Source organism: Salmo salar, chromosome ssa27, assembly GCF_905237065.1.
Source record: "Salmo salar chromosome ssa27, Ssal_v3.1, whole genome shotgun sequence".
Taxonomy (NCBI): Eukaryota; Metazoa; Chordata; class Actinopteri; order Salmoniformes; family Salmonidae; genus Salmo; species Salmo salar.
This window is the reverse complement of record NC_059468.1, coordinates 14,842,965-14,859,090: the sequence shown is the minus strand read 5'-3', so window position 1 is coordinate 14,859,090 and position 16,126 is coordinate 14,842,965. Positions and strand designations below refer to the sequence as shown.

General features: G+C 44.5%; 1 protein-coding gene across 8 annotated transcripts in view; it reads right to left on the bottom strand.

The window, feature by feature from the left end:
* The window catches only part of LOC106588567 (A kinase (PRKA) anchor protein 9), a 142,083-nt gene that overhangs the window by 11,220 nt on the left and 114,737 nt on the right, over nucleotides 1-16,126 (bottom strand). For 6 of the 8 annotated variants that reach the window (XM_045709243.1, XM_045709246.1, XM_014177703.2 and 3 more), the window contains 9 exons: nucleotides 10,473-10,559; nucleotides 8,968-10,014; nucleotides 8,620-8,760; nucleotides 8,494-8,538; nucleotides 8,187-8,324; nucleotides 7,950-7,994; nucleotides 6,453-7,190; nucleotides 5,472-5,532; nucleotides 1,572-1,693 (listed from right to left, as the gene is read on the bottom strand). In XM_045709243.1, coding sequence (XP_045565199.1) covers nucleotides 1,572-1,693; nucleotides 5,472-5,532; nucleotides 6,453-7,190; nucleotides 7,950-7,994; nucleotides 8,187-8,324; nucleotides 8,494-8,538; nucleotides 8,620-8,760; nucleotides 8,968-10,014; nucleotides 10,473-10,559 — 2,424 coding nt within the window. The remainder of the gene's footprint in view (nucleotides 1-1,571; nucleotides 1,694-5,471; nucleotides 5,533-6,452; nucleotides 7,191-7,949; nucleotides 7,995-8,186; nucleotides 8,325-8,493; nucleotides 8,539-8,619; nucleotides 8,761-8,967; nucleotides 10,015-10,472; nucleotides 10,560-16,126) is intronic. The other 2 variants (XM_045709244.1, XM_045709248.1) reach the window with 2 other exon arrangements.

Genomic DNA, 16,126 nt, shown 5'->3' with positions numbered 1-16,126 from the left:
TGTTCAAAGTTTTGGATATTTTTAAAAAACCCAACCCTGATCTGTACTTCTGCACAACTTTGTCCGTGACCTGTTTGGAGAGCTCCTTGGTCTTCATGGTGCCGCTTGCTTGGTGGTGTTGCAGACTCTGGGGCCTTTCAGAACAGGTGTATATATACACTGAGATCATGTGACAGATCATGTGACACTTAAAGTCCACCTGTGTGAAATCTAAATTGTGTGACTTCTGAAGGTAATTGGTTGCACAAGATCTTATTTAGGGGCTTCATAGCAAAGGGGGTGAATAAATATGCACGCACCACTTTAACTTTTTTTATTTTTTGAAACAAGTTCTTTTTTTCATTTCACCTCACCAATTTTGACTATTTTGTGTAGGTCCATTACAAGAAATCCAAATAAAAATCTATTTCAATTACAGGTTGTAATGCAACAAAATAGGAAAAACGCAAAGGGTGATGAATATTTATGCAAGACACTAAGTCTTTATTGAAGACTCATCTCTTCAGTAGGTCCTATGAGTGTAGTCTGGTCCAGGGGTGTGAGGGTGAAAGGCACTGGAGAGATGAACCGCCCTTGGTGTCTCTGCCTGGCTGGTTCCCCTCTCTCCACTAGGATTCTCTGCCTCAAACCCTGCGTTACTGGTGCTCTTCCATGCCGTCCCTAGGAGGGGTGCGTCACTTGAGTGGGTTGAGTCACTGACGTGATATTCCTGTCCGAGTTGGCGCCCCCCTTGTGCTCGTGCCGTAGGGGAGATATTCGTGGGCTACACTCAGCCTTGTCTCAGGGTAGTAAGTTGGTGGTTTGAAGATATCCCTCTAGTAGTGTGGGGGCTGTGCTTTGGCAAAGTGGGTGGGGTTATAACCTGCCTGGTTGGCCCTGTCCGGGGGTATCGTCGGACGGGGCCACAGTGTCTCAGCCTCCAGTATTTATGCTGCGATAGTTTCTGTGTCGGGGGCCTAGGGTCAGTCTGTTATATCTGGAGTATTTCTCCCGTCTTATCCGGTGTCCTGTGTGAATTTAAGTATACTCCCTCTAATTCTCTCCCTCCCGGAGGACCTGAGCCCTGGGACCATGCTTCAGGACTACCTGGCCTGATAACTCCTTGCTGTCCCTAGTCCACGTGGTCGTGCTGCTGCTAAGGTTTCAATTGTTCTGCCTACGGCTAAGGCACCCTGACCTGTTCACCGGACATGCTACCTTGTCCCAGACCTGCTGTTTTCGACTCTCTCTCTACCGCACTTGTTGTCTCTAACTGTGAATGATTGTCTATGAAAAGCCAACTGACATTTACTCCTGAGGTGCTAACCTACTGCACCCTCTACAACCACTGTGATTATGATTTGACCCTGCTGGTCATCTATGAACGTTTGAACATCTTGGCCACGAACTGTTATAATCCCACCGTACTTCTACATCTGCATTGCTTGCCGTTTGGGGTTTTAGGCTGGGTTTCTGTATAGCACTTTGTGACATCGTCTGATGTAAAAAGGGCTTTATAAATACATTTGATTGATTGATTTATAAATACATTTGATTGCTTAACTTTACATTGCCAAATGCAGTTCTTGTACCTTAATTCTGTCAGGCAGTGCATCATCTGTCTCTTTTCTGGCTCCCTCTGGTGTGGTCCTGAACTCCTGCTGCAGGTTGGGCAGGTCGTAGCCTGTCCTCTGACTCCATTCAGAACTGCTGTCTGCAATAGAGTACACACAAGGTTAACATTGCATATCAATGGGAGCAAAACACTTTATTTGAATGAGCAAAGCATCCATCTTTACAAACACCAGAAAACATGTGCATCAACTCAAAAGAGTCATGCCATGACTTGTGAAATTTTGTGTTTGTTGAAACAGTATGGTATATACACTATATGACTAAAAGTATGTGGACACCTGCTCGTCGAACATCTCATTCCAAAACCATGGGCATTAATATGGAGTTGGTCCCTCCTTTGCTGCTATAACAGCCTCCACTCTTCTGAGAAGGCTTTCCACTAGTTGTTTGATCATTGCTGCAGGGACAGCCACAAGAGCATTAGTGAGGTCAGGCACTGTTGTTGAGCGACTAGGCCTGGCTCGCAGTCTGCGTTCCAATTAATTCCAAAGGTGTTCGATAGGGTTGAGGTCAGGGCTCTGTGCATGCCAGTCAAGTTCTTCCACACCGATCTCGACAAACCACTTCTGGACCTTGCTTTGTCATGCTGAAACAGGAAAGGGAATTCCCAAAACTGTTGCCACAAAGTTGGAAGCACAGAATTGTCTAGAATGTCATTGTATGCTGTAGCGTTAAGATTCCCCTTTAGTTGAACTAAGAGGCCTAGCCCAAACCATGAAAGGCCCAGACCATTATTTCTCCTCCACCAAACTTCACAGTTGGCACTATTCATAGGGGCAGGTAGCGTTTACCTGGCATCCGCCAAATCCAGATTCGTCCATCAGACTGCCAGATGGTGAAGCATGATTCATCACTCCAGAGAACACGTTTCCACTGCTCCAGAGTCCAATGGTAGCAAGCTTTACACCACTCCAGCCAACACTGGAGTGATGAATCACTGTTCGTCGGCATTGCTTCCAGAGGAAGATTAGAACTCGATAGTGACTGTTGCAACCGAGGACAAACAATTTTTACGTGCTACACCCAAAGAAGGGCACTGCGTTCATCCACCTCTGGCCTGCTCGCCTCCCTACCTCTGCGGAAGCACAGTTCCCGCTCAGCCCAGTCAAAACTGTTCGCTGCTCTGGCACCCCAATGGTGGAACAAGCTCCCTCACGACGCCAGGACAGCGGAGTCAATCACCACCTTCCGGAGACACCTGAAACCCCACCTCTTTAAGGAATACCTGGGATAGGATAAAGTAATCCTTCTAACCCCCCCCCCACCCCAAAAAGATATAGATGTACTATTGTAAAGTGGTTCTTCCACTGGATATCATAAGGTGAATGCACCAATTTGTAAGTCGCTCTGGATAAGAGCGTCTGCTAAATGACGTAAATGTAAAATGTGAGCTTGTGTGGCCTGCCATGTCGCGGCTGAGCCGTTGTTGCTCCTAGACGTTTCCACTTCACAATAACTGCACTTACAGCAGGACGTAAATTTGACGAATTGACTTGTTGAAAAGGTGGCATCTTGAGCTCTTCAGTAAGGCCATTCTCCTGCCAATGTTTGTCTATGGAGATTGCAAGGCTGTGTGTTTGATTTTATACACTTGTCAGCAACAGGTTTGGCTGAAATAGCCGAATCCACAGATTTGAAGGTGTGTCCACATACTTTTCTATAATCAACTGGTCAACATTTTTACAACACCTACTCATTCAAGGATTTTTCTTTATTTTTACTATTTTCTACATTGTAGAATAATAGTGAAGATATCAAAACTATAAAATAAAACATATGGAATCATGTGGTAACCTAAAAAGTGTTACACAAATCAAAATATATTTTATATTTGAGATTCTTCAAATAGCCACCCTTTGCAATGACAGCTTTGCACACTCTTGGCATTCTCTCAACCAGCTTCACCTGGAATGCTTTTCCAACAGTCTTGAAGGAGTTCCCACATTTGCTGAGCACTTGTTGGCTGCTTTTCCTTCACTCTGCACTCAGACTCATCCCAAACTATCTCAATTTGGTTGAGGTCAGGGGATTGTGGAGGCCAGGTTTTCTGGTGCTGCACTCCATCGCTCTCCTCCTTGGTAAAATAGCCTTTACAGAGCCTGGAGGTGTGTTGGGTCATTGTCCTGTTGGAAAAACAAATGATAGTCCCACTAAGCCCAAACCAGATGGGATGGCGAATCGCTGCAAAATGCTGTGGTAGCCATGCTGGTTAAGTGTGCCTTGAATTTGAAATAAATCACATAGTGTCACCAGCAAAAGACGCCCCCACACCATAACACCTCCTCCTCCATGCTTTACGGTGGGAAATACACATGCGGAGGTCATCCATTCACCCACACCGCTGCTCACAAAGACAGGGCGGTTGGAACCAAAAATCTCTAATTAGGTCTCAAGACCAAAAGGACAAATGTCCACCTGTCTAATGTCCATTGCTCGTGTTTCTTGGTCCAAGCAAGTCTCTTCTTCTTACTGGTGTCCTTTAGTAGTGATTCTTTTCAGCAATTCGACCATGAAGGCCTGATTCACACAGTCTCCTCTGAACAGCTGATGTTGAGATGTGTCTGTTACTTGAACTCTGTGAAGCATTTATTTGGGCTGCAATTTCTGAGGCTGGTAACCCTAATGAACTTATCCTCTGCAGCAGAAGTAGCTCTGGGTCTTCCATTCCTGTGGAGGTCCTCATGAGAGCCAGTTTCATCATAGCGCTTGATGGTTTTTGCAACTGCACTTGAAGAAACTTTCAAAGTTCTTGACATTTTCAGTATTGACTGACCTTCATGTCTTAAAATAGTGATGGACTGTCGTTTCTCTCTGCTTATTTGAGCTGTTCTTGCCATAATATGGACTTGGTCTTTTACCAAATAGGGCTATCTTCTGTATACCCCCCTACCTTGTCACAACACAACTGATTGGCTCAAACGCATTAAGGAAAGAAATTCCACAAATTAACTTAACAAGGCACACATTGCAATGCATTCCAGGTGACTACCTCATGAAGCTGGTTGAGAGAATGCCAAGAGTGTTGCGATAGAAACATTACGTATTTACCAGTTTTTTTATATTAATGTTTAAGAATTAATATTTAACTAATAGTAAGCCATTTATGTCCTGTTAGCGTCTGTTTTCATGGGCTCCACTCTTGTTCCCTGCAGCTAATCTGGGCGTATGGTCACTGGAGATGGCTTGAGCTGACAAATTAGTTAAATACTGCATTACATAGACAGGAATGTGTTTTACTAGAGAACGCTTAGGAGTAGAAAAATCCCTCATTGTCTCAAAATCATCCTTGCATCTGGGAAACTAAGCCAGGGTGGAGTTAAGACAACAACCCACGTGCAGATAACGACAGGATGAACCCAGGATGGCTTATGATGCTCCTTGGTCTGAATGAGGAGGGTTGAAGCAACCATGACTGAGCGTTGTTAGTGTCAGCTATATATAGTACTCTGCATTTGTGTAAAGGTTAGGTTACTCGGTCCAACAATTGTGAAAGTGTTATATAGCCTAGGACAGGGTTCCCCAACTGGGGCCGAATTTAGCTCACGGGTGGTTTTATACTGTTCAAGTATTCCCACGCATAACAGGGAGACAAGTGATCGTATACAAATGTAAGCAAGGTTTGAAATTATTATGTTTTAGTCAAACATATCTGTTTGGGCTTCTTGAGGTCAATTTGCAGTCAACAAATTATTTGTAATTATGTTCCGGACCCCTGACCATCTGCTTCAGAAAACATCGTCCTACAGCTGAATCTAGTTATGATCCCTGGCCTAGGGTATTGTGATTACTAGCGAAAACACATGACCTCATGAACAATTCGGCATGGAGGTGGGATTTGTGACACTACATCAACTTACCACTGGTGTAGCCGTCTTTGAATTGTGATCCTGCGGGACGCTCTGGTCTCGATGAGGGGGCCTGGAGGGCATGAAACCAGGTCATTATACAGAAGAGTTTGAGTTCCTTTACCTGCCTACTCCCCCATAAAAATGTCAAGCTCATCATCTGGGTCATGTTAAATTAGGCACCAAACAGAAGAAAACACTCTGAAACCGGGTTTCTGCTGGGATGTTGTGAAGAGGGCACGACAACACCTTTTTCCCCTCAGGAGACTGAAAAGATTTGGCATGGGTCCCCAGATCCTCAAAAAGTTCTACAGCTGCACCATCGAGAGCATCCTGACCGGTTGCATCACCGCCTGGTATGGTAACTGCTTGGCAACTGACCGTAAGACGCTACAGAGGGTAGTATGTACGGCCCAGTACATCACTGGGGCCAAGCTTCCTGCCATCCAGGACCTATATACTAGGCGGTGTCAGAGGAAAGCCCCAAAAATTATAAAAGACTCCAGTCACCCAAGTCATAGACTGTTTTCTCTGCTACGGCATGGCAAGCGCCAAGTCTAGGACCAAAAGGCTCCTTAACAGCTTCTACCTCCAAACCATAAGACTGCTGAACAATTAACCAAATGGCCACCAGATTTACATTGACACCCCCCATTATTATTTTTTTACACTGCTGCAACTAGCTGTTTATTATCTATGCATAGTCACTTCACCCCTACTTACATGTACAAATTACCTTGACTAACCTGTACCCCAGCACATTGACTCAGCACCAGTAACCCCTGCATAAAACCTCGATGAAGTTATTTAATTGTGTTACTTTTTATTATTTTTTACTTTAGTTTATTTGGTAAATATTTTCTTAACTCTTTCTTGAATTGCACTGTTGGTTTATGGCTTGTAAGTAAGCATTTCCCTTGTCAGGTCTACTACACATGTTGCATTCGGCGCATGTGACAAAAAGTTTGATTTGATGTCGTCCAATGGACTTACTTCGTGGGAGCGTTGCAGCTTCTCGATGACGGTCTTGAGAGCCTTGCACTCCTCCTCCAGTATTTGATTGTCCCGCTTCAGGGCCTCGCTCTCCGCGATGTGCCGGGCCTCCATGTCCAGGATCTCTGCCGCGTGCAGCTCCTGCATCTGTACGATGTTCTCCTGGTACTCCCCGATCATCTCCTCCACCTCTTCCTCCTCTGAAACAGATCTGGGCTGGCCAGATGTCTGGGAGGAAAATGTCTCCGTCTGGGTGCCAGCGTCTGTATGAGGCGGATGTTGAGATCCATTAAGATCAGACGATTGACCGGACAATTTGTCGGAAGACTTTTGGTTTGCCGCGGCAGAGTTCTTCCTGGAGAGCGATGGTTTGTCTTTGGCAGTGGCAGCCATTTTTCCCTTGGCCCCCTGGCGTTGGTTTTGCGGTTTTACGCCTTTCTTTTTCGGATGGGAGGGTGGCGCTTGCTGCCGCTGATCGAGTGAGGGAGACTGAGATGGTGATACTGGGGATAGTGGTGATGGTGACTCCGCGGATTTCGCCAAGGCTACTCTGAGCTGTTGTTGCTCCTCTTTGAGCTGAGCGATTGACAGGTCGCGGACTTGGAGTTCGGTCTGAAGTTTCTCGCTGCACTCTTTGAAGCTGTTCAGGTGTCCTTTGGTAGCGGCTGCCTCGTCTCGGACCTCTTGGAGCTCTTGGAGAAGCTCGGATGTGGAGGCACCGTCACCTTCCAATGAGGCCTGGGAGGTGAAAGGACAGAGATTTATCAAAGATGAATTTAGGGGACACCCAAACCCATACAAGTGAAGACATGTCAATAGTCAGATCTTTTTCCATATTGCTGAGTAGAGTCGGAATATTGTGATTTGCAGCAAGATGTACAATAGAAGTCGGAAGTTTATTGAAGCAACATCTCACGACATCAGTCAGGAAGTTAAAGCTTGGTCGCAAATGGGTCTTCCAAATGGACAATGACCCCAAGCATACTTCCAAAGTTGTGGCAAAATGGCTTAAGGACAACAAAGTCAAGGTATTGGAGTGGCCATCACAAAGCCCTGATCTCAATCCTATAGAAAATGTGTGGGCATAACTGAAAAAGCATGTGCGAGCAAGGAGGCCTACAAACCTGACTCAGTTACACCAGCTCTGTCAGGAGGAATGGGCCAAAATTCACCCAACTTATTTTGGGAAGGTTGTGGAAGGCTACCCGAACACTTGACCCAAGTTAAACAATTTAAAGGCAATGCTACCAAATACTAATTGAGTGTATGTAAACTTCTGACCCACTGGGAATGTGATGAAAGAAATAAAAGCTGAAATAAATCATTCTCTCTACTATTACTCGGACATTTCACATTCTTAAAATAAAGTGGTGATCCTAACTGACCTAAGACAGGGAATTCTTACTAGGATTAAATGTCAGGAATTGTGAAAAACTGAGTTTAAATGTATTTGGCTAAGGTGTATGTATGTAAACTTCTGACTTCAACTGTACTTACCCGGTAGAGTTCTCCCTTGAGATGTGCTATGGTCATCTCTCTCTCCTTTGGTACAATTTAAAAAAATGAAATGGTCAGATTGGTTAATCACTGAAAAGGTCAACATTCTCAAAATGTACAGTTATCCACACAAAATGGACAATTAATAAATCAACAATTAAGTTTGGCACTGGAAGACTGCGACTCCCATAGTTCTTTCCTTTGCTGAACACTGGTTGAATGTGACTGTGTTCATACCTGTAGAAGCTCCTGTAGTTTGTCACAGCTTTCCCTGTAGCTGCTGAGCTCCTCTTTGGTGGCAGCAGCCTCCTCTTTGACCTCCTTCAGCTCCCGATGGAGCGCAGACATCTTGGCCTCACTGCCTCCCGATGACACCTGGGGAATATTTAGAGGTTAGAAATTCTAGAACTTGGATTTCAAGACAATGGATTTAAGATAATGTCAATAACAAGAAAGTATTGCAATACTTTAGCAAATCTGAGGCAAAGTAGAATTGAACTGTGTCTGGCAATCGGAGGAACTCCCTTTCACATTCGTTTCTTACCCTTTGAAGGTCTTCTTGAAGGTTGGCCATTGCGACCTCTTTTGCCTTAAAAAGTAAAACATGTGACAATTGTAACTCTCTCTCATGCAATAATAATAGAGTATTAATGAGTGTGATATTACATACCTTGAGCTCCTGCTGGAGTTTATTGCTGCTCTCCCTGTAACTGCTGAGCTGTTCTTTGGTGGCTGAAGCCTCGTCCCTGACCTTCTGTAGCTCCTGTAGAATCTCAGACACAGCCAGCTCGTTGCCTCCAGAAGATGCAGTCTGGTTCAGAGTTCAAAGAGTTAGCAGCTTGTCAGCATTTAACCTGTGAAAAACATCTCCAGGCAGTGTAGGCGTAAGCAAATTCATTAATCCATGGAAAGTAGAGCAGGCTAACTCTACCCCACAAAAACGAATTCATAGGATGCGGTGCAGGCTACAGCGAACTTAACCCCAGAGACAATAGAGAAGGCTAAAGTTAACAACTACCTCTGTGGCCGGAAATGTTCTCTGGCGTCCACCAGGCTTGGTCGTCCTCATCTGATTAAGCAGGTCAATGAGCAAGACCAGCCTCTTCTCGTACTCCAGCACCTCCTCCTCGGAGCTGGAGAGTAACTGCTTCTGCAGCTCCTGGTCCTTCTGCATGCCACTCAGGCCTACCTCCAGCTCGCGGAGCTTCTCCGTCAGGAGGACCACCTTCCCAGTGGGGCCATGTTTGGCTCCTTGGATCTCCACTGCTCGGGACATTCCTGCAAACCCGAAGTCCGGTACCTCCATCTGTCCCCTGGGATTCTGGTGGACAGATCCTTTGGCTCTTTGGCCCTTGGACTGCTGCGATTGATGCAGCTGTTGCTGGATGGCGCCCAGTTGGGCCTGGCTGACAAGCGCAGTGGCCACCCTCTCCCTCAGCTTGTCCTCCAGGTCCTGGACCTTGCGCTGGAGGTCATCAGCATGCTCCTGGGCCCGCTCCACCAGGAACCGGCAGCGGGTCAGTTCAGAGTCTCTCTCTGCGACACAGGCCTCAAGTTTCTGGACTCTAAGGCTCAGCTCCTTCACCCTGGAGGTAGCATTCTGCTCAAGTGCCTGGATCTGAGCCTGCACCACTACAAACGCCGCCGTCTTCTCCCTCAGGGCGTCTTGCAGCTCCATCGCTATGTCGTCCGACAGCTCCTTTTCCGACTCGGCTAATGCTAGTCTGCTCTCCTGCAAGCACCGGTACCTCTCCAGGAGCGAGCAGTGCTCGGCTTTGATGGTGTCCAGCTCTTGTGTGGCCAGGTCCATTTTCTGCTTCATTTCGTCATACTCCTCCTTGCTGGGACCTCCGACTTGGCTCTCCAACTGGCGCTTGAGCTCTTCTTCTGTCTCCGAGAACTGCTTCCGCTCAATGTTGGCCAGCTCCTCCTGGAACTTGTCGATAACGGCGTTGAGCTGCTCCAACTCCTCCTCGCTGTTCCTCTTCAGGCGCTGCTGCTCGCTCCGCATGCACTCCACCTGGGACTCCAGATCCCGCAGTAGCTCATCCCTCGCATTGATTTCCTGAAGGGAAGGACAGAGCAGTGAATGTAGGAATAAGGACGAAGATGAGGAGGAAAAAGACCGGCTCATGCTTTCTATTAAACCTCTTAGACACAGTTGTGCCACGGTAATATAGTTATTGATAATATTTATGTGATAGATAATATATGAGTCTCAGCCAATCAGGATAAATTTTTGGTTGGGACAACTGTAATAATGGTACTTCAGGTACCAATTATGATTTGTTGGACAATTCTAGGGTGTTCCAAGTCTCTCTTTAGTAAGCCAACTTAAAGAAAAATTCACAACACAACAGAGGCCTACTTACCAAAACCTAAAATAAAATGGTGGGTTACGCCACAACAAAAATACCAAATAAAATTAACACAACACAAACACTTATCCACTATCACAAAGATATACATATATGTGAACAGAAGAACAAGTGGTCTGTCTAACGTATATGTATATGGGGTTACCTTGTTGTCAGGGGCTGTTTCCGTGTGTTGAAGCTTAGCCATCTGCTCATTAAGAAGAGCTATTTCCCTGTCCTTCTCCTCCATCACCTTCAAAAGTTTATCATATGTCGGAGATTATAATCTGCTGGCTTTCAACACACACACAAAAAAAAAATCACCCTTAAACTGGGACTAAAACAGTAGGGAACATTAAAGGGGGGGGGCTTTATCTTTGAGTGGGGATATTACCTATCACTACAATATTAGCCCAACAGGTTCCTCATTTGGTGCTTTGGCTAATGTGGCATATATATAGCATTTGCTTGTAAATTACTTCTGTAGTATCTATACAGGCATTATAAAGGGTTTATGAAAGCTACATTAAACCTTAAAAGTATATTTTTCATTTAAAATTGGGGCGCAATGTCTATGTAATATACTGTAGCTAGAGGAGTCCATATTAGCCATTTTTAAAGTTGGGTTGTCTTTTAGAATGGACAATGTTAGTGTCACAGTGTATATAGCGGACTATTCACTTGATTAGGGCCAGTTTGCACCGGTGCAGTCTGTTAACACTTGTTATTTCCAAAAGGTTAAAAAGAAAGACCGAAAGGTAAATTAGAAATTAAAAAAAGGTTAAATGTAATATTATCATCACTGAACACTTTTTAAATTTGTTTTATCTATTAGCTAGCTGCAAACATTGCCCAGGTGCAGACCTATCGGTTTGACCAAAAGAGAAGTCTACATGAACCATTCTACATAAAATCATTCGTCTTAATCTATTAGCAGGTTATTCAGTATCGATAAACATCGTAATATGTTTTTGTAGTGTAGCAACGGTTAACAGCACACTTGTTTTATCCTTTGATATATCATTTGAATGGTCTGTCTTTATGTAGCTTTGTTTAGCAGATGGATACCACGTGTCAACCTTGCTGGCTTAAGGATTACCTATAGTACAGGGATTCCCAAACTTTTTTGGCCCACGACTCCATTTTGATATCTGAAAATTCTCAGAACCCCACCCATGTGAAAAAAATCACTGCCAATGTTAACGTTTTTAATTTGGGGCTATGGCAGTCAATTGAAAAACATTCTAACAGTATTTCTGATTGTCTTCAACTCACCATCACATACTTTTAATGTGAGGCAGTCAATTCCAAATTAGTCTGACAATGTCTCTTATCTCACCACCACTAATGAGATGGGTGCGCTTGACGCATGTCGTGTATGAGCTTCTCAAAGTCAGGGGGCGTGGTCGACAGTGCGCACGCATCTCTGCTGTCACATCCAACCTGGATCGACAGGCCCATTTGGTTTTAATGCAGACGAGAGCACTGAATCCAGCATCACACAGACATGAGCTAACAAAGGGCAGCCTACGATGAGTTTTATGATGCTTTAAAAACAACTAGGAAATCTGAAAGATACGAGGTCAAATCATGACGCAAGTGATCTTTAGGTCGGAAAGTCAGAGCTCTAGCAAGAGGCCAGAGTTCGATTTGGAATTCCAATTTGGATGACTGTTCAAAATAATTTTCCCCCAGTCGGAGCTTGTTCTTTCCGAGTTCCCAGTTGTCTTGAACGTACTGAAGTCTGAGATTTGAGTTCCTAGTTCCCGGTTGTTTTGAAAGCGGCATTAATGCTCAGAGGGAGACGTCAAGGTATTCCCTTTGAGGCAGGAACCAAAACTCCTCCGTAGTGACCTGTGAATGCGTTAAGTCTGCAGCATTCGGTCACGACAGTTTGATCAGCTGTTCGATTTCACTTACCGGCATGTCAACTGATCCAGGATCACATTCATTGGGAAGGAGGTCCGTTGCAAAGTACTCTTCCAAGAGTTGGAGGTGAGCAGTCATCACTCGTGTGGGACACTTACTGATGCCATTTTCTGTTATTTTCTTTTTATTACATAGAAAGTCAACCAAGTCTTTCTTTATATACATTCATTATGACAACAGTTCCTCTCTCAATGCAAAAAATTCTTCCAACAATCCCCCTCGATAACCACCAAACCTTGTGTGAAATAAAACACTGTCATGCTCTGATCCCATATCTCAACAGGCATACGCGCAGCGGATGTTGTTTGATTTAGTTTACAATCCAAGTTACCTGCCGCAGTATATCTCCGCGTTCTGTGCTCAGCTCTTTGGCTGACATTTGCTCTCGTGTATCATACAATGCATCCATATGGCAGAGGGAGACAAGTTCATTACTAGAGTGCAGAAGCCAGCCCACCATTCGATCCCATGGAATCTGTTTTTCGTCAATATAGCTACACAGCACACTGAACATCTTCTGTGCCGTTTCATGCTCGGGAATCATGAAACAAAACAATATGTGACTGACCTGCTCAAATCAGTCTTATGTAGTAAAATTAGAAATGGTGTTTTTTACATTGGATAAAAGAGACTCAGAGCTACAAAATGGTATATCATACACTACAGCTGAGGAACAACGGGAAAGTAATTCTGTTTTGAAAGTTGATAAACTTGTAAACTTATGTCCTTGTGAATAGCATCCCCCGACATGTATAGCGAACGAAAGTCAATGTATGGGAATCTCGGCCCTCACAGCTAACGTCCATTTGGGGAGTATAAGCTGGGGAGGTTTTGAGTCATTCAGTCAATTCTCTCTTGATCTCTAGCAAAAGCATAAATTCTTAATTTAACTGTGTTATTTGACAAAGGTATTCTATGCCTCTGCCTCCCCACATAATGTTTTCACCATATCAATTGCGGCCGGAAATATCAGTCTCTGCAATTGCGTGTGGTTTCATAGCGTAGCAGGCCTAGCCATTCACTGTGGGAATGATTCAAGTGTAACGGTCAAGTGTGCCTTTCCCATTAACAAACGGCGCTCTCTGGTAGAATTGTATATTTTTGATTTGAATCCTTTTCCTATAAATGTATAAGGTTAACCACATTACAATGACTTTGATATACAAATATTATTATAATATAGTGCCTTCGGAAAGTATTCAGAGACTCGAAATTGAGCAGGTGCATCCTGTTTCAACTGATTATTCTTGAGATGTTTCTACAACTTGACTGGAGTCCACCTGTGGTTTTTTGATTGGACATGATTTGGAAAGGCACACACCTGTCTATAACACAAAGCCATTAAGTCAAAGGAATTGTCTGTAGAGCTCCGACACAAGATTGTGTCGAGGCACAGACCTAGGGAAGGGTACCAAAACATTTCCGCGGCATTGAAGGTCCCCAAGAACACAGTGGCCTCCATCATTCTTAAATGCAAGAAGTCTGGAACCACCAACACTCTTCCTGAAGCTGCCAAACGGAGCAATCGGGGGAGAAGGGCCTTGGTCTGGGAGGTGATCAAGAACCCGATGGTCACTCTGACAGAGCTCCAGAGTTCCTCTGTGGAGATGGGGGAACCTTCCAGAAGAACAACCATCTCTGCAGCACTCCACCATTCAGGCCTATATGGTAGAGTGGCCAGACGGAAGCCACTCCTCACTAAAAAGGCACATGACAGCCCGCTTGGAGTTTGTCTGGAGGAAACATGGCAACATCCCTACGGGGAAGCATGGGTGGCAGCATCATACAGTGGGGATGTTTTCAGCGGCAGGGACTGGAAGAACAGTCAGGATCGAGAGAAAGATGAACGGAGCCAAGTACAAAGAGATCCTTGATGAAAACCTGCTCCTGAGCGCTCAGGACCTCAGACTGGGGCGAAGGTTCACCTTCCAACAGGACAACGAACCCTAAGCACACAGCCAAGACAATGCAGGAGTGGCTTCGGGATAAGTCTCTGAATGTCCTTGAGTGGCCCAGCCAGAGCCTTGATTTGAACCCGATCGAACATCTCTGGAGACCTGAAAATAGCTGTGCAGCGACGCTCCCCTTCCAACTTGACAGAGCTTGAGAGGATCTGCAGAGAAGAATTGGGAGAAACTCCATACAGGTATGATGCCACAAATACAGCTTGTAGCGTCATACCCAAGACTTGGGGCTGTAATCACTGCCAAAGGTGCTTCAAAGTACTGAGTAAAGGGTCTGAATAGTTATGTAAATGTGATATTTCATTAATATACACACACACACACATTTGAAGTAGGAAGTTTACATACACTTAGGTTGGAGTCATTAAAACTCGTTTTTCAACCACTCCACAAATTACTTGATAACAAACTATAGTTTTGGCAAGTCGGTTAGGACATATACTTTGTGCTTACAAGTCATTTTTCCAAAAGCTGTTTACAGACAGATTATTTCACTGTATCACAATTCCAGTGGGTCAGAAGTTTACATACACTAAGTTGACTCTGCCTTTAATCAGCTTGAAAAATTCCAGAAAATTATGTCATGGCTTTAGCAGCTTCTGATAGGCTAATTGACATAATTTGAGTCAATTGGAGATGTACCTGTGTATATATTTCAAGGCCTAGCTTAAAACTCAGTGCCTCTTTGCTTGACATCATGGGGAAATCAGCCAAGACCTCATAAAAAAGAATTGTAGACCTCCACAAGTCTGGTTCAACCTTGGGAGCCATTTCCAAACGCCTGAAGGTACCACATTCATCTGTACAAACAATAGTATAAACACCATGGGACCACGCAGCCGTCATACCGCTCAGGAAGGACACGCGTTCTGTCTCCTAGAGATGAACCTACTTTGGTGCGAAAAGTGCAAATCAACCTTGTGAAGATGCTGGCGGAAACAAGTACAAAAGTATCTATAGCCACAGTAAAACTAGTCTTATATCAACATAACCTGAAAGGCCGCTCAGCAAGGAAGAAGCCACTGCTCCAAAACCGCCATAAAAAAAAGCCAGACTACGGTTTACAACTGCACATGGGGACAAAGATCTTACTTTTTGGAGAAATGTCCTCTGGTCTGATGAAACAAAAATAGAACTGTTTGGCCATAATGGCCATCGTTATGTTTGGAGGAAAAAGGGGGAGGCTTGCAAGCCGAAGAACACCATCCCAACCGTGAAGCACGTGGGTGGCAGCATCATGTTCTTGGGGTGCTTTGCTGCAGGAGGGACTGGTGCACTTCACAAAATAGATAGCATAATGAGGGATGAAAATGATGTGGATATATTGAAGCAACATCTCAAGACATCAGCCAGGAAGTTAAAGCTTGGTCGCAAATGGGTCTTCCAAATGGACAATGACCCCAAGCATACTTCCAAAGTTGTGGCAAAATGGCTTAAGGACAACAAAGCCAAGCTACTGGAGTGGCCATCACAAAGCCCTGACCTCAATCCTATAGAAAATGTGTGGGCAGAACTGAAAAAGCATGTGCGAGCAAGGATGCCTACAAACCTGACTCAGTTACACTAGCTCTGTCAGAAGGAATGGGCCAAAATTCACCCAACTTATTGTGGGAAGCTTGTGGAAGGCTACCCAAAACGTTTGACGCAAGTTAAACAATTTAAAGGCAATGCTACCAAACACTAAATTAGTATATGTAAACTTCTGACCCACTGGGAATGTGATGAAAGAAATAAAAGCTGAAATAAATCACTCTCTCTACTATTATTCTGACATTTTGCATTCTTAAAATAAAGTGGTGATCCAAACTGACCTAAGACAGGGAATTTTTACTAGGATTTGTACTGGCCTGTCTCCTTTTCTTTAAAAAAATAAATGACCCAAAACTTTTGAACGGGGGTATGTGTGTGTGTGGATATAGATATATAT